This window comes from Fusarium oxysporum, chromosome 15 (genome assembly GCF_000149955.1).
Source record: "Fusarium oxysporum f. sp. lycopersici 4287 chromosome 15, whole genome shotgun sequence".
NCBI lineage: Eukaryota > Fungi > Ascomycota > Sordariomycetes > Hypocreales > Nectriaceae > Fusarium > Fusarium oxysporum.
This window is the reverse complement of record NC_031000.1, coordinates 1,802,248-1,819,063: the sequence shown is the minus strand read 5'-3', so window position 1 is coordinate 1,819,063 and position 16,816 is coordinate 1,802,248. Positions and strand designations below refer to the sequence as shown.

Below are 16,816 nucleotides of genomic sequence, written 5' to 3'. Positions count from 1 at the left end.
CATGATCAGATCTGTAACTTGTGTTTCTCCAGGTATCTCTCGGTGGGCTCCTTCCAACGTTTGAGTGCTCTCGAAGCCTTGAACTCTTCACAGTCCGATTTTCCTACCAGTTGAACTTTCAATAGAGTTTTCCCTCCTTTAAACCTATGGCTATGAATCTTAAAGCACTGCTCCGGAACTTTAAGACGTTCAAGACTCTCCTTCTCGCGCAATCCCGGGTGACTTTGCCAGTAAGTCTCGACAGCCGCAGGATATTCCTTCTGGATGTCCACCTCGCTCTTCCATTCTCCGTCACAAGAGTCGTAGAGAATGAAGAATTCGAATACCGCTTTTTTATATTTCGGAGTCTTCCGATGGCTGAATATCATCTGCGGAACTGGGTCTGAATCACTAGAAGCTGACATTTCCCAGCACCCTGTTGATGTCTCCGGATATAGTGCTTCTGCTTTCGATAAAGTAATAACCTCAGGCAACCTGAAATGTGCCTTCCATCTATCTTTGAGCTTGGTTAAATATGATATCATGGCGGGGGTGCCTGTGAAATAGGGTTCTCCAATTCGCCAGATAACACAATTCTTCTTCCATCGAGGTAGCTGAGGCATAATTTTGAAGACCTTCTCGCAAACCTCAGCGTGCGGGCGACCTGGGACGTCTTCTCGGGACTCCCAGAATGTGTTGAGAGTAAAAGGGGCCTCAATCTGAACCCTTTCTTCTGCTACCCAGCCAGAACGACCGTTTCGTAAATGGCAAAAGAGAAAGAATTCACCGTAAATTGAGTACTTGAGGATGGAATGAAGATCTCTAGCAAGATCTACCCATGTGAGATCTAGTAGGTCATCAGGAGCTTCTGATGCCTTGTCCTGATCTGACATGGATGCTGCTATCCCATTATCGACGCGGCTAGTGCTTGCTTGCGAAACCGCAGTCTCGTCGGTATCGGGCTCAGAAGCACAAGAGTTTGAGGCGTCGGGCTCTTGATTCGTAGGCTCTTCTGGGATTCTATCTTGGCTTGCCGTCGGGGCATCTGTCTCATCTTCTAGATCGCTCGCAGCTGTTTCGAGAATCTTAGTCTTGTGAAGATCAGGGTCAGGAGCAGACGCGTGGGAGGTATCGGGGTCTTGGTCAACATCGTCGTCTGCTGTTTTGTCTTCGTTCGCTGCTGGGGCATCTGTCTTGTCGTCTGGAACCTCTGCAGTTGCGTGGGGAGGTTCAGTCTTGCCCGGATTTACGCGCCCTCTCTTGGTCTTGCGCCGTTCGGAGGTTCTGTCAGCGGGCGGTCTTTTCCGACTCATGCTAAATAAACATATGCCTGCGAGGTTTGATGTCGTGAGTGTGATGAAGGAGGGAGGCTTGGTCTTCTTTTATGTTATGCAGAACCATCCTTCATTACCGTGCACTCGATGACTGTCCTTTTAGTGGCTGTTTTCCTTGCGATTCATTGGCTGTAGCCAGTAACGAAAAAGATTGGTCGGAGAGAGTGTTGGGAGTCGCTCCTAAACGCCCCCGCACGGTGTCCAACCCTGTAACCGAAATGGCACACCCACGGTTGGTAGGGTTTGAGAGTCGCCTCGTCAAATCAGGCAAAAGGGTGTGAGATTGGTGACAAGGTGAGGGAATGTCAACACGCAGTATAGATGCTCCCAGGGCAAGGGGAGAAAGATAAAAGCCCAACCATTGGCTGCGCAGCTTGCCGATCGCAAGTCTTCGGTTTGAGCTAGGATTTGGGACGCACTAATCAGCAAGCAACCAGAAGGTAGGCCAAAGCCCACTACATAACAGTGAGCCCGCGGAACAAGACCAGGAAATGTAACATCAAGTCCACATCTATCAGAAAACAACGTGAAGGAATATTTGTAACATTACAGAAGATTTATATCTGAAAAGAATTGAACTTGATGCTATCATACTGAAATCTACTGGATATTACTTCTGACGTTTTTATAACCCCCTGGGGTTGAGCTGTATAAGCTTGGACTTTAATTGTGGTACGAACGAACAAGGGGAGTCCAGTGGTTGTTACCCCCTCTCCAAACTCCACAGGTTCTCAGCCCGATTTTGAAGGCACCGCTTCTAATGTTCATCTGGCGCAGTGTTACCCCATTGACGCCTTGTCACCTTTGCTTCCGTCGTCACCGTGGCTAGCACGTGAATCTATCGTTTTCAGATAATTGACCAAGGCAAGAGGAAAAGTAATAAGAGATGATTCACTGGGCTCCTTCCACCATGATGAGAAACAAATGTGCTTTCTATCCATCTACAAAGCCATTCCGAGATTTATCAGCAGTGGCGGCGCGTGACATTGGCAGTGGGACATGCAGGTGCATCTCGCTCCATTCTCGAGAGGATTGAACGAGGATATGGGTCTCGTTCCTTTCAGCCATCACTAATGAGCCCCCGCCTGATACACAAAGAGTGGCGCATAAGTGCATGCACAGGTATGCTGTTTGCTAACGCTAAGCCCCTGTTGCTATCTGCGCTAGACTCCACAGAATGACAGGCAGGCGAGTCTTTGATCCATGAGTACTGTTCCTTGATTCGTGGTTGTTGCTACTGTTGGTAATATTTCCTTCTACGCCTCATCACTTTGAAACCATGGGTTGCATGGCAGAGAGATACTAGATGGATAAACGAGTTATGCAGAGCTGTGTCATACCAAAGCTTTATATTTTTCCAGTTTATTCAAGGTCCGAATATACAATTCTAGTGGCAAAAGACATCTTATAATTCTTGAGCGAGTCAATCGAGGCATCAAGTCTATGGCTTCGTGCACACAACTATAAAATGTGTCATATAAGGTTTGACTGTTGTCATCTGCAACTCATTGCGCAAATTTGCAGCAAACAGCTGACATTCCTCCTCACTCCATCCCAGATTCTCAATGGCTGGACGAAGGATGGACCCTTCTATGTCATAATTAAATGCCTTCCAAGCTAACCTTCCTAACTCCTGCTGCTGCAGCGATGTATGCCAAGGCCCAATCGGTACCTGTGATAACTCAAACTTAGTTATTTTCAAGGTTCACTGGACGCCATTGACTACCTTGTAGCGGTTTCTCCTGATGTCACTGAAGCCGGCATCCTGTAGCAAACTAAGCTGTTGTCTGGAGCCGATCATCTCGAAATCCGCCCCTCGCCTTGCACCAGCCTCTCTGAATAGGTCTCCCCATTGCACCATAAAACCATCCTTTGGTAACTCTTCCTCTCCTTTAAGCTTAATGGCTTCTTCGCGGAACTCTGCAACCCCTCCGGGTTTCAAGACGTTAAAGACCTGTTCTAGAAACTCGCGCCAGTGACTGATTCTCCCTTTAAGTTCGCGGAAATGTATAAAGTGCATTGAAGATGTTGAAAAGTCTTGAAGATCGAGGCGTTCTACGGTCTGACTGCATTAATGTTAACGCTGATCAAGTGTAAGACGTCCATATAGCCTCACAAAGTCAGATTAGGCGGAACCCATTCAGGTGTCGAGGTTGACAGGTCAACACTAATAACATCAAGACCAGGATGCTCATCTGCAAAGTCCCTTGAATTAGGTTAGTCAAGTACCATTCAAATAGGTTGAAGAGCGCATACATGGCCCAGTTTCCTAGATGAATCTGTTGGCATACTTATCATATCATAGGGGGGTCATATAATACCGCCTGCTGATCCAACATCAAGAGCGCACTTGTGACCATTAGCAGCGAGGACATTGGCTAAAGCAATGGGACGCAAACTAACCCGGTAAGTAGAAGGGATCATTGTCTCGCAAGTGCCGAATAAGTTAGAATAAAGCTCGTGACTTCCATACCCAGTTAACATAGGACATTTCTTCATGGTATTAGCTAACCTTAGTTCCCATGCCTCAGTTCTTTTCTGATCATGTGGCTGCCTGTGCCGCCGACTTAGCAAAGGTCTCTCAGTGTATAGCACTTCTATTACCATTCATTAATCGGATATTCTCGGCCCCATAAGCTTTCGGCTTTGATGTCTCCAGGTTCGATCGGCTTTGTGGAACATGTGCTCTCGTCGTCTGCAATACCTTCATCTGTGAGACCCTCATCTGTAAAATCGTCGTCTATACCCTCATCTGTGAGACCTTCATTTCTGGCCCTGCTGCCTTCGGTGCTGTGGTTGGTTGCGATGTCGCCGTGGGGAATGTTGCCATTTGCAATCGCATTTTCGAGCACCCCCTCAGGCTTGCTCTTCTTGAATCTGATATCGAGGGATCTAAATACGTCGTTCGAGATATCTAGAATCGGGTGAGCTGTTGAAAGGTCGCAATGAGGTCGTAGTCCTTCGTCTCCCAGCGTGTTTGAACGTGATCGTTTGCGACTGAGGCTGTGGGTAGCTGGTAGGAGCATCGCGGCGAGGGGAGACAAAAGAATGTCGATGGACAAGGCCAATAAAGCGAATAACAAAAGCCGGTTGATAGAGAGCCTCTGAAAATGGGATCTCACAGAAGTTGCCATGGACTAGTGCTTTTATGCTTGCCATGGCCGAGGATTCCAAGAGAAACTAAATCGTCAGCTAATCTCTTAGGCGAACAAAAGCATGACATACCGATCGTCCACGAACACCGCGATTCAGACAGGCTAATACCAATAGCGCCGGCCGCTTGAGTTGCGATTGGATTCGGCAATTCCGATTCCGGCATCGTGTATGACAATTCTACCTGACCCTGGCTAACTGATCTCAATTGAACAGATGGGGAGCCGGCCGCACTATGCAAGGGGGAGCCTATCGAGAGCACCATTGTGGAGAAGAGACCTACAAGGTTGTTCAGCGGACTAACTCTGACTATTCTCAATATCCTGGAAAAGGGCTACTTAGAATCTAAAGGTGGCGGCTGGAGCGGGAAAGACACATCACACAGTTCAAGCCACAGCATCGAGACAGCTTCTTTGACAACGAGGACCATCAGAGGGTGGGGCTCGGATTACCAGTCAGAAAAGAACTTCTGACCAAGCTCTTTCCCTATGTTTATCTCTCTGCCGTGAGGTCAGTCCTCTTGACGGGTTTGCCCTGTTTACTTTTGACTTTATGGTCTCGATGCTGGTGGCCAACAACCAAAAGGACAATCATACAAGAAAATGGGAGGATATCAATGTTCTCAAAGAGGCTTTGACTCAGTGCAGTTGTAAGCCTCCCATGCATACATGGTGACGTAAAATCGCAGCGATATCCACAGCTCAAGAATTTGTTTACGTTTATATCAAGCATTCAAGTGCTAGGGAAGCCTCGACCTTCAAGCACACACTCAAGGGGTGTGTAGATAATAGTGATAAAAAGAAAGGTCAACATCAATCCTATCCGCCTTGAAGCAAGCTCTGTTTCTCTTCGTCCAATACTGGTTTCGACCTATATAAGCCCCTTAATTTTAGTAGCCAGACCCGGATAAGGACGAAGGTTTCGCCCAAATGCTAGAACATCGAATCTTTCCTGTTCTCAAAGATTGGAGGCTTGCTCGTAATGTACACTTCAACCTTTGGTTTATATACAGGAATCCGAGTTTCCTGAGAAACTTTCTCAGCCTGGCACAGTCAGTATACGGCGAGAGACAGAACAAGAAACTACGCACAGTGAATCTAAGCTCTTTCATAACGCGTACTTATACGGATAGATTGGTTTGTTTATCCATGGTTCGCTGGTTTGCATGTAGAGAGTGGCCTGAGTATAAGACAGAGCTAAACTTGTACTGAAAGCTAAAGTTATGGGCTGCAGGGAGAAAGCCAAGTGCAAAAGCAAAGTCGAATAAGTAGGGTAACTTTACGCAGGGGGGTTGTGTGGAGTAATTAAGGCAGGCAGGGGATGCTGATGGTGCAGCAGTGGAACTTTGCTCCCAGTTCTGCCTAAGTCTATATTTCCACACCCGGGCCTGCATATCTGCAAAGACTCTTACTGGTACCAAGCCGGCGTCGAAGATGTCACCTCGGTGACTCCTTGTTGTTGAGTAACCAAAGGATCGCCTTATTTTATAGGCCTTTTACTGGACTACTTTGTTTGTTTGTTTTGTTTGTTTGTATATTTTTCGTCTGGGTGGCTGTAACGAAGCCAGATCTCCTACTGGAGCAAAAGACGTGCTGAGCTAGCTAGGTACAGGGAAACCCCGCTTCCTTCACCATCCAGCATACCAATGGCACAAAAGGTGCTGTATTTCTCAAGCCCGTCACCCGTCAGCGGGTTCGGGGGCAATCTATTGTCGAACTTTTTCCACCGACCAGAATTCTCTCGCGCATCACTACATCTGCCGACGCAGTCCACAATCTCCAGTAACCAAGTTGTAGCTCGTAGTCGACTGTCGCGGCGGCAGGGAAAAACCTCGGGAAGGAATCAGAGGCCGACGGTGCGGCTTGCCTTCAAAGGAGAAAAACCCATCGCAATCGGCGTCGTTGATCGGGAGGATGTCGCTACCGATGCCATGGGCATCGTCCTCCGATATCTAAGGCGTTCTGGTTCTGAGGTGCCGCCATTAGATCCGACAAAGGTGTTGTCAGAGAAGGCGAACTCTCCAAAATTCCTTCTCTGAAAACTGCTGTTAGGGAGCCGATAGCATCCCCGCAGTTTTGTGTGGTCGCGTGGCCTGCAGAAAATCCCGCTCCTAACACGGCACTAACAGTGCGTGCCAAGAAAGAATTTTTACAGGGGAGAGTTGTTACTGGACTACTTAGATGGAAGGAGGGCGTGCCTAGGGTAGCTTCGATTAGATTATCTTAATCCTCCTCTTACTATTACATCTACCTCAACGCTTTGCTTCGGTTTTAAAACAAATAACAAAAGTCACTCTTATATTGCTAAGGTTAAGATATCAGAAGCGCACCTAAGATAAGATAATAGCTATATAGCTTAAGTGGTTTAGAGTGGTACTATGAACTGGTAGCACCCGTACGCAAACAGTGTCAGATTTAGCAAGATAGACGCCAAACTCTACTAACGAGATCTTAATAACTTATAATATAAGAAATATAGCACTTTAGGGATTAGCAATATGTTGGTGGGAACTTCGCCCGAAACTGCCGTGATAGAGGAAATAAACTCTAATTCTATTTTGTAATCTATATACTTGCCTGAATATATATAACCCGTGCTTTGTGTTAATACATGTAATCATCTTCTGGTGCTATTAGAATCTCGACTCTCGCGCATCCGACGAGATGTCAAATCCCAGCCTGGCGTGCATGTTACATATACAAGATTGCTTCGAGTCATGGAGCCAATACTTTACAATAAGAAATAAACATATCTGCCGTAAGCAGGGCAAAGATATAGGGACACAAAAGACCCCTACCATGCGCGCTGACCCAAAAGATCCCTATGGATGGAACGCGACGACACTTACATGAGACCTTTCATGCCGGCTGGGGGACATTTATGATGTAGATGCATAGATGTACACCCTGATCTATCGCTACGAATTGAACCATTTCATCGATCCCCAGATGCACAGTAGGTGCAGGGCTGAGAGAAAATATGACGAACCTGCCGGGCTAGTTGCATCCAATGCCGTGTCGATGAGTCGCACGAGACAAACGAACCTGAATCCATGTCGAGCTTTCCAGACACAGACATCGCCATATCTCAAGCCGATGAATCGACCTTCAACATCAGGCTTGGATAGACATAGTAAACGTCTAGACCCTTCAGATCAAGGCAACCCCAGAAAGTGTATTAGGTGACTGTTATTGAAAGTGCTGCCAGCCTGCAAGATTGATTTTTGACACTTCAGCACCTCAGGTGTCAAAGATTTCATGTTATGAACAAGCGATATCAGACAAACACTGCATCCACAGAGCTTTGTTCCACGGAATGCACAATAATCAGGATCGTAGCTTTGGACGCTTGCGTATATACTAGGTAAAAGAAGAATAAGATTGGGGGAGCTAGGGGGTCACGGGAGCCGCTGCCCCCCTTGGATAGTTCTACTGAAAGAAGGACTGTTTGCTATTGGACGTGGAGCAATGGACTGCTATGTTATTCAAGAAATATCGTGGTGACAGGCTAACGGACTGTGTAAGTAGGTTTCGAGTCGCAACTATGTCAAGTACAGTGTAATATCTTAGGCAAAAAAAAAAAATACGGAGAGTTTGAAACTGAGGTGGGGATGCTAGTCGTATGAGGCTTTTTCCCACTTGGCTGATCAGCTTGCCATGCGTGAATCCTTCTCTAGATATGACCTTTCTTTTTCTGTCTTTTCCTCTTCCTCTTCCTGACGGCAACTCTTACATTGACCTGGATGCTACTCCCGATCTTTTTAGGCTTGTATGTGATGATATTCCGTTTGAAAATCCGTTGGGTGTTGCTGGTATTACTTGTGTATACTGATCCATTGATTTGCGTGGCATCTCCATGCGCCTCAGGGTTGATAATCGATGTGGCCCCATTATCGCGGTCCAATCCTGTGCTGGGTTGGTTACCGAAACGTAGTCCATCGGTAGCTTCCCTGGCACTTCTGATGATGTTTTGAACAGCATCATTCAGATGGCCCATGGCAGAGTCTAAGCCAGGAACATTGCGATTGTCCGAAGTCGAAGTATCTGCGGTGCCGCAGTGCTCTTGCTGGCCATGATTTGAAGGATAGTCTTTGCCAAAGGACTCGGTGGGGTCCCCTCTGGGGCTAGAGTTGCCGCCGGATTCATGAACTGGTTCTGAAGGATCGGGCTTCTGAACAAAGACCGCGGAATAAATGTGGGCCATTTTTGTTGAATATTGATCGTATTGAAATGGGCAACTTGGTTGAACAACTTAATATGTTTGGGGAACGTGAATGGTGCCGGAGCTCTTGGGCTATAAATATGGAAATTAGGAATACAGTAAGTCGCCAAGGTTCTAGCTGTCATTGCACTGCTGTGGTCAAACGGGCGGTGAACTTTGAGGCCAGATACTAAAACCTAGCGCGCAACTAGATACCGTCGAAGGCTTCAATCCTAGAATGTTCTGGTCGCCTGGCGAAGGCCTCGCAAGTACAAGAGTTCATGGTCGAGGAAACAAAGACTATGGAGCCTTGCAGCTGGTTCGTTTCAAGATGAAGATTAAGGGGCCATCCTACTGGATGCTTACAGGGATAGGCATTCGAAGTACTCTTCATTAGTGCACACGGAGCATCCGCAGAGACCTGCCGTCTTCGTATTCAGGTCAGCAATGCGGCCGCCTTAAGCCTCATTACTATAGTGACGCATTCAGCACTCCACTGACTGGTTTCGGCTGTTGATCAACAATATTGAATAAGTGGTAAGGATATTATGTCATGGACCAGGTAGATATTAATAATCCTAGTATCTGTGCAATGGATGGCTTTTCCTTAAGGTGATTGCGGTGCGGTACACAAGTACATTCAATCACTTCGAAAGCTCATGGTCATGCCTCGACAGAAGGCGGTGTAGAGGGCATTCCATGATCCAAGATGCAAGGAATAATTTACATATTAAAGACAGCTAGGGAAGATATGGCGCCGCCATGGATAGTGTCGCCAGATCAGATCTTCCCAAATATTACCCACTAGCTTCCTGAGAGCCATGGAAGCATTGGCTAATGTGAGCAATGTTCTTTCTTATAGGATATCCGACTTTCTTTCTAATTGGGAAACTGACAGGAAATATGGGACCGGGTCTTTGAGTTCCTCGACACTCAGGATCTCAAACATGTCGCTCTTATCAACAAAAGACTCTCCTCATGTGTGACACCATCTCTATTCCACCAACTGTCGATAGACGAGGATGGTATCCAGAAGCTACTCGAAAATCACGAACACAAAAACGTGACTGATCATGTTAAGGTCTTGAAGATTTACCCCAGGACGTATGATCTATTTGCTCCGGGCTCGGTACTTGCACGCCTGGCAACAAGCTGGAAAAGTGGCAATTTCGCCCAACACCGTACACCTGACACAGGTGGAAATGGAGACATTATATTAGTATCTGACTGTATCCTGACCGATATATCAGAGCCCGGACCAGGAATAACTCAAGTACTTCCAGCGATCCAAGAAATCTTCATTTCTGTCAAAGGGGAGGAGAAGCCACAGGATCTTGTCTCGGTTATGAGCAGGTTCACTTGCCTCAAGAAACTCATGGTCCGCGCTATGTCTCTTGACCTTCCATCTCAGTTGATATGGCCCTCGTTGGAGCACTTCGAATTCGAACATATCCTTGGTATTGAGCAACCGATGGAGATAGACCCAGATCGTTTAAAACGCTGCTTCGAAAAGCATAAACAACTCAAAACCGTCATATTTGCACATTACCTTGACTCGAGAAACCCAAGTCAAGGTAACTGGATTGGTGGCGATCTACGCCAGTTCTTCTCTCTGCTGTTAGCTTCGGCAGATATGGATAACAGTCAAACTCTGGGTAGTACTGAACTTGACTTTATCAGTCGAATATCATTTTGCTTGCAAGACTTTTATGACGATTTCAACAAGCTCCAAGACAAAATGGTCGACGTTGACATAAAATTGCTGATCCTTAAGCCTTATGCAAAGCACATCTTCAAGTCGCAGCAAGGCTTGAGAGAAGCAATGTTTCAGGAAGGACCCGACGTCACCTTCATATTCAGACCTATGCCACTCATCGAGTCTGCTTTACAAGGAGCTAAGATTGGGATTGGAAATTATTCGGAAAGAGTATATGGCAATGGGGGTGACCTGGATAAATTCCATAAGCTTTACCATGATAGTGTTGGTGGGCGTTTCTCTCTTTTCGTCAAGGCCCAACCCCATACGCCTTCAAGGTCACCTGTTACAAGAACGTTTATTTAACCATACTTATATAATAACCATAGGACCTCTAAAGGAATTAAAGGCTCTTTAAATTAAATTATAGTTATCACGTCCTTCCGTCGCTTGTCTTGTTAGTGTTGTTTGCACTTGGCTTCGTCTGAATGCGAACTATATAGTCGATTACTGCCTACAAGGTAAGTTTCAAGCCGCAAAGACAGGTGATGAGGACAAGATTTTCCTTTTATAATACAAGCTTCTACCCAAAAAGCTTCCATGGTGGTCTGAATGTGAACAGAACTCACTTCTCCTTTCTCAACGGCTCAGATCACAAAGCCTTACTGAGGTACCCATTCTTCTCCATAAGGTCTTCTGGCGTCCCTTGCGGATAACTAGCTATGGAGTGTCAAGGTACACCGGCTGCTAGGACTGCCATGACCTTCTTACCTGCTGGAGGTTGGGGTAGAAGTACATGACGCATGAAACTGGCTCATATCAAGACGCACCCAGGACATGAGGCGCTCTGACATAGACACAGTTGCTCAAAACCCTGACTTGAGATGTTTCATGTACTTGTACTTGGGAATGGTGAAGGTAACAAGATGGGGCAATTTATTAACATTAAAAACCCTGTAAAGGTAGAAGACCATCGAAACCAGAACACCGGTGTACGCCCGGAACGACATCCCGCCGGCCGCGGCCAGAAGCTGACACTCATAATCCTTGTGGTTGGTAAGCGTGTTGAATGCGCCAAAGCTGAAATACTCAAAAGGTGGGTCATCAAGCAAGAGATACGAATTGTAGATCTTTGACTCGGACTACACGTATTGATTCATTAGCCGTCATGTGCATACTGAGAAAAGGTCAAGGATTTCGCATTAGCTTCAAATCACACAATCTTACTGATGGCATTGCCCAAGGTGCATAAGGGTCAAAGCTATTACCCCTCGCGGTGTTAGAGCATGTGTACTCGGGAACCGGCATTCACCGTGAAACATCAGATCTTCACGTCACATGTTTTCCAACATCGCCTAGGCTACTACCGCCAGGCTTTGGACTTGTGTACTATCGACCAACAGAGGACGTGCGAGCCCCGTTAGATCTTACAAGAGACGGGGCACTACCCGTTGTTCCGCGCGCCTAGCGAAGCAAAGATTACAGCCTCATTATATGAGCTGAGCTCTGGATTATTAGCAGTAATGGTTGCCGGGGGGGGGGGGGAGGGGGGTTGAAAAGTGGCGCTTCATGACCCTGGATCATTGTACACAAAGAACAGCCAGTTGGTCTCAGAACCCCACCGCCCCGTCCAAGATGTCAACATAGGTCCTACTGCAGAAGTATACAATAATAGGACAGTCAACGCCACATGATAGCTAAATTCCGAAGATCACGCTTCTCAGTGATTGTAAGCACGTATACTCGAACTAGGCCAACAAGTCATAGTTATTCTGCTTTTTTTAGCAATAATAAAGCGCCGTTGCTCGGTATACATTCTTCTTTTTGTGGCTTTGTGGCAACGAGGCGACGAACTTGCAATCCTCGGATAGATGCGAGTTCTACGGAAAGTCACAGAAAAGAACTTGACTACAGGACCTTACATAGATTGGAGGAAAACCTGCAAGCTCTGTTGGATTATATTACGCAAGCTTGTTTGACCAAAACCTCCGACGACCAAATGGCGAACTCAACATTGCCCAAAAGTACATCTCATGAGACATTTCTGGGGTTGTATGTCAAGGCCGAAAAGCGCATTGCCGCCCGCCATCGAAGAAATTCTCATCCAGATCTTTCAAAACTTTCAGAGGACCATATATCGATCGATGAACATTTTGACATTACCGACAAGTTCCAACAGTACTTCATGGAGCTCGTATCTGCCCAGAAGCGCATGAATGACTCAATAGCCAAGGGAATCGAAGAAGCTCTATCGCAACTCAAAGACGTTTACTGCAAAATAGAAGCTGATGAAAGAGAGAAGCATATGATGGGCAGTAAATTACATAATCAGTCTAAACAACTGCAGAAAGTTGAGGCGGAAAGGAACGAAGAAGTTGAGCGGAGATTGGAGGCAGAAGAAGACAGAAAAGCGGCGGACAAACTGTTTGAGGAACAGAGAGTACAGCTCTCAATAGTAACCAAAGACCTCAATCGACTGAAGCAGGTCTCTGATGCTGCAACCTACAGAGAAGGAAAGCTGAAGAAAGAGCTGAAAGACAAAAAGGCAGAGACGAGAGAACTTCAGTACGAGGTGCAGGCGAAGGAAAACCGAATCAACATCATGAGAGATACAATGGAGAAACTGGCGTATTATGCCCACTTCGGTCATGAAGAGCACCTGGTTGGGGATCCTCTAACTTGGACCCCGGAAATGGTTGAAAGCTTCTTTGCTGAATGGGAGTCCATGGTTGATATCACGGTGCGTCGGAAAAAGGTATTGGAACTTCTATCAAACGTTGCCGGTCTCGATGCCGAAGAGGTGCTTGCTTCAGATGTCGATCAGGTCAGGCTATTACTCGATGAAGCTGGCTGGAGTTTGGAAAGGGCTTGAGGACGCCTACTAAAGCTCAACTGCGTCACTATAAGAGATCTCCAAGCGATCGTATGGTTCAGCCTCACTAGTGAAGGAAGTTTAACGTCCTTATGAAACTATTCTGGACTGTTTTTCAAGATCTTTGTATGAAATAGAAGGAACTTTCAGTGTCAGAGATATAGTGAAGAGTCAGTATCGAGCAGTCTCGCGGTTTGTTCGAGGTCTGAGGTTTGCATTTTAGCCCCCTGTAGCTATAGAGTAGAGCTCCTTCCCCAGTAATCCCACTACTAAGCTATCAACGCGATCCTTGGATCACTTGTCTTTAAGGTTACTGCACTTGGCCACTTTGTAGACTCAGGGTAACTGAGAGAATCCCTTCAAGGAGAGCTGTCTGGCGCAAGACTATTTTAAGGTCCCGAAACTGATAGCGCCACATTTAATATAGCCGTATGGGTAATTATTTCTTGAGCACCCAGCTCAATTCTGTCATCCTGGAACTCTACCTATAGTCCATACTCTAAGTTCTCTGTGCTGATTTGAGCTCTCAGCCACAAGTCTCAACTGCAAATAACACATCTAGCTCACAACTTAGACATTAATCCCCATCCCTCTGTCACCCGCATCTTCGACAGGCTCAGTACAATCAAATACACAAACAATCTTGAAACTAAAAGTTTGCATTTGGTTGGTACTTAACTATCACGATTCTTGAAAGACACCGCCTTGTTTCGCCTCGAAAACCAGTCTAGGCCATCGGAAATCCCTGTTTCCCCCAACCATCGCTTCATCTCACTGACCTGTAAGATCAAGATGCGGCTTTCCGCCAAAGTAAGGCGTTAGTGACAGGTGCTCCGTCATGCAAAGGGAACTAGATATCACTGTGACGAGACAACACGGCCACGTGACTGGTCTGCATACTGAGACGTCGCATTTCGAGGTACTGTCTAAGAGCTAATGACGGAGAGGTGAACCTTGTACCCATAGTGCAGCCTCGTATTCGATAAGGTACGTTGGCTATTCAATTGGTATGAGGGCTTGCCATTTGTGTCCCAAGACCTCCTGAATATGTGAGTCTCGATTGCCGTAGTAATTGCTGATTAGTATTGTGAAACTGAGCAGCAACAGTACTGTATGATACGTATTACACCTCTGCGCACTCTTGATGGTCAACCGTATCCTTTGTGTGTCTAGTTGTAGACGGCAACTTACGATGTCTTATAAGTAGCCGCATTGGTTGTTTTGGCAGTATATGAAAGTCCCATTTGCTCCAGTAGCCAATTCCAGACAGTTGTGAACAGCATGATGGGAGCAAACGCCGCGAGCGCTGTTAGAGATGTCTGGCCTCTCAGGATCCATTTTAGTGTTGGCGTTTGATAGCATTGTCGCGCAGTTTAAAAGGAGACAATGGTTAGGAAATAAAAGTATTTATGGCTTCTTTCAAGTTGCTCCGTTGATAAGCATCTAGATAGTGTAACCTTTGGTCTAAAGAGTGTGCATAACAATTTGCTTGGGGTAACGGACGTCGTGGAGAGGGATGAAGATGGAGATGGGAGTTGCGCTGGATTGCGCGGAACAAAGATAATTTATAGCTGAATTTTAATGTACCAGTGGAATTGTATATTGTATTAGCTAGTGTTAACCATCCTGCAGTCGTTATTGAGGTGAGCACTGGTCATCCAATATGCAGCTCTTCATGACGTGTCATAGCGGTTCCCAGTCTCGTATGAGCAGCTGCCACTTAGAAGTGACGTTTCGATCCTGTTTTCTAGGCTCCAGAATAAATAGGTTTCACCGCTTAAAGACATTGTTATGAGAGACATTAGCCAGATGCATCTAGTTGCGTCGTGTGGCGGCCATTCAAGACCATGACAAGTCCAAGATCATTACAGTACCAATAAGGTCACCTGCCAGATGTGTACAACGACAGATGGCAAGGCCAGAGAGGTCATTAATATTTCAGCCATCTCTCAACAGCGAAGGCAAGATACGAGCCATAGTCGAGAGGATAAGCATGTCTGGAAGTAGCAAAGTAGTTGGTGGGTTCAATATACGTCCGGGTTACAAATTGCGGAATCAAGCACTATTTCTAGTTAGACTTCCTTGTAAGGCGTCGCGATGAAATCCGGTATCTCTTCCCTGCTCATAATTGAGGCCAGTAGAAATGGCGGGATTAGCATCATACGATCGCGATCAGTCCAGTCACCTGCTTGTACTACTCCATCTATCCTGTGTTTTATATTGTAGGAGAAACCATAGGAGACTGCAGCCACAATAACATCCGACCCATTCATCAGTGTTCCGAGGCCTTTCACCAACGGCTCAGGCCAATATCCATCCTCGACCCCCAAAACCGCCCCTTTGACCACGTCCTTCACAGCGATATCGAAGTCACTCTGTTCGCTCGTAGAAGGGAAGTACTTAGACTCAGTCTTAGCCTTCTTATACACCTGGTCCTCGTCGAACTTGTAACGTCTTGGGGCTGTCGCTTGGCCTGTGTATCCTCTCGGGTCCCAAGTCAACAATTTTCCCCAAGAGTGACCTGACCCCTGAAAATAGCACGTTGCTTTGTTAGTAGCTGCGCCTGGCAAGCGTGATGAGATCATTAAAGATGATGAGAATCTGGTTGTCCTGAGATGCGACTGGCACCCTTGTAGCCGACAGTATGCTACCAAGCCCTTCTGCGCCGCGCGCCAAGATTGGCTTCAGAGCAGCAGTCAGACAAACAGACTTGTTGAAATCGTCAAGCGCTATTGTATGCTCCAAGAACCCAGCCACGAAGGTTAACTTGCTGGATCCGAGAACGAGAACCACTCCAGATATATGTGGCTGTCGAAGCTATTTCATCACAGTATGACGAATGATGATCAGTTGCTTTGTGCCAATGTCGATGCTATCGATAGAAAGAACTTCTTCTGTGATAATATGGGCGATTCCGTCCAGATCTGGCAGAATAGGTACAACTACATCGTGGATATTATGAGCGCCGGATACGTAATGCGAGGTATCGGTTGGAGAGTTCCCCTTTCCTAAAGCAGTCCCTCCGGTACCTATGATGGCAACAGTTGGTAGAGGAAGAGTGTTTCACTCCGGAGATGTAGCAGTTGGTGGTCTTGACAGAACATCATAAGGCCCAATAAAGAATGTCAAAACGAGGATCGCCGCCACGATGGCCAGCTTAAAACCTGAAAAAGAATACATGTCGATGCTGGAAGTCTGAATGTTCTCCCAACTGGATATAAGGTGGTCGGCGGGGTTCGATATCAATCTGGCGAGCAAGGTGAGAATCCGTACGAGTTACGGAACGTGAAGTCTCGCGGAGACATGGCTGTTAGATAATTTCAATGACACACTACTGTCAACCTACGTAATATCCCGAAGGCTGTTTGACAACAATAAGCAGTTGAAACTGGGAGCAAGTGTTGGCTCGGTAGTGCACAGAATACTGGGAAGGGATGCCAACCGACGATCCGTTGTGGCGGGAACCATCAAGAGGAATTGGTGTCAAATGCAAACAACAGTGGCCGCCTCAACTTCTTGGTGCTTCAGGTATCGCAACCATTACTGCCACACACAAACGCCATTATTTTGGTGCAACATTAC

At 46.5% G+C, this 16,816-nt stretch overlaps 7 protein-coding genes across 7 annotated transcripts; 2 read left to right on the top strand and 5 right to left on the bottom strand.

The window, feature by feature from the left end:
• Positions 1-5: 5 nt before the first annotated feature.
• Positions 6-1,351, bottom strand: FOXG_15510 (uncharacterized protein; the record flags this gene model as incomplete). Its single annotated transcript, XM_018395614.1, has 1 exon — positions 6-1,351. The coding sequence occupies exon 1, from the start codon at positions 1,290-1,292 to the stop codon at positions 6-8; it is 1,287 nt and encodes a 428-aa protein (XP_018255787.1). The 5' UTR covers positions 1,293-1,351.
• A 1,667-nt stretch (positions 1,352-3,018) lies between these two features.
• On the bottom strand, positions 3,019-4,339 carry FOXG_22025 (uncharacterized protein; the record flags this gene model as incomplete). Its single annotated transcript, XM_018402406.1, has 5 exons — positions 3,019-3,379; positions 3,430-3,519; positions 3,570-3,582; positions 3,635-3,867; positions 3,918-4,339. 5 exons carry the CDS (start codon positions 4,337-4,339, stop codon positions 3,019-3,021), a joined length of 1,119 nt encoding a protein of 372 aa, XP_018255786.1.
• Positions 4,340-8,138: 3,799 nt separating this feature from the next.
• Positions 8,139-8,669, bottom strand: FOXG_15507 (uncharacterized protein; the record flags this gene model as incomplete). Its single annotated transcript, XM_018395613.1, has 1 exon — positions 8,139-8,669. One exon carries the CDS (start codon positions 8,667-8,669, stop codon positions 8,139-8,141), a length of 531 nt encoding a protein of 176 aa, XP_018255785.1.
• Positions 8,670-9,487: 818 nt separating this feature from the next.
• Positions 9,488-10,728, top strand: FOXG_15506 (uncharacterized protein; the record flags this gene model as incomplete). Its single annotated transcript, XM_018395612.1, has 2 exons — positions 9,488-9,505; positions 9,565-10,728. 2 exons carry the CDS (start codon positions 9,488-9,490, stop codon positions 10,726-10,728), a joined length of 1,182 nt encoding a protein of 393 aa, XP_018255784.1.
• Positions 10,729-11,228: 500 nt separating this feature from the next.
• Positions 11,229-11,598, bottom strand: FOXG_22024 (uncharacterized protein; the record flags this gene model as incomplete). Its single annotated transcript, XM_018402405.1, has 2 exons — positions 11,229-11,504; positions 11,590-11,598. 2 exons carry the CDS (start codon positions 11,596-11,598, stop codon positions 11,229-11,231), a joined length of 285 nt encoding a protein of 94 aa, XP_018255783.1.
• Positions 11,599-12,361: 763 nt separating this feature from the next.
• FOXG_15505 (uncharacterized protein) lies at positions 12,362-13,234 on the top strand (the record flags this gene model as incomplete). The annotated part of the gene is made up of 1 exon (XM_018395611.1): positions 12,362-13,234. The coding sequence occupies one exon, from the start codon at positions 12,362-12,364 to the stop codon at positions 13,232-13,234; it is 873 nt and encodes a 290-aa protein (XP_018255782.1).
• A 996-nt stretch (positions 13,235-14,230) lies between these two features.
• On the bottom strand, positions 14,231-14,517 carry FOXG_22023 (uncharacterized protein; the record flags this gene model as incomplete). The annotated part of the gene is made up of 2 exons (XM_018402404.1): positions 14,231-14,309; positions 14,426-14,517. The coding sequence occupies 2 exons, from the start codon at positions 14,515-14,517 to the stop codon at positions 14,231-14,233; spliced, it is 171 nt and encodes a 56-aa protein (XP_018255781.1).
• Positions 14,518-16,816: the final 2,299 nt, after the last annotated feature.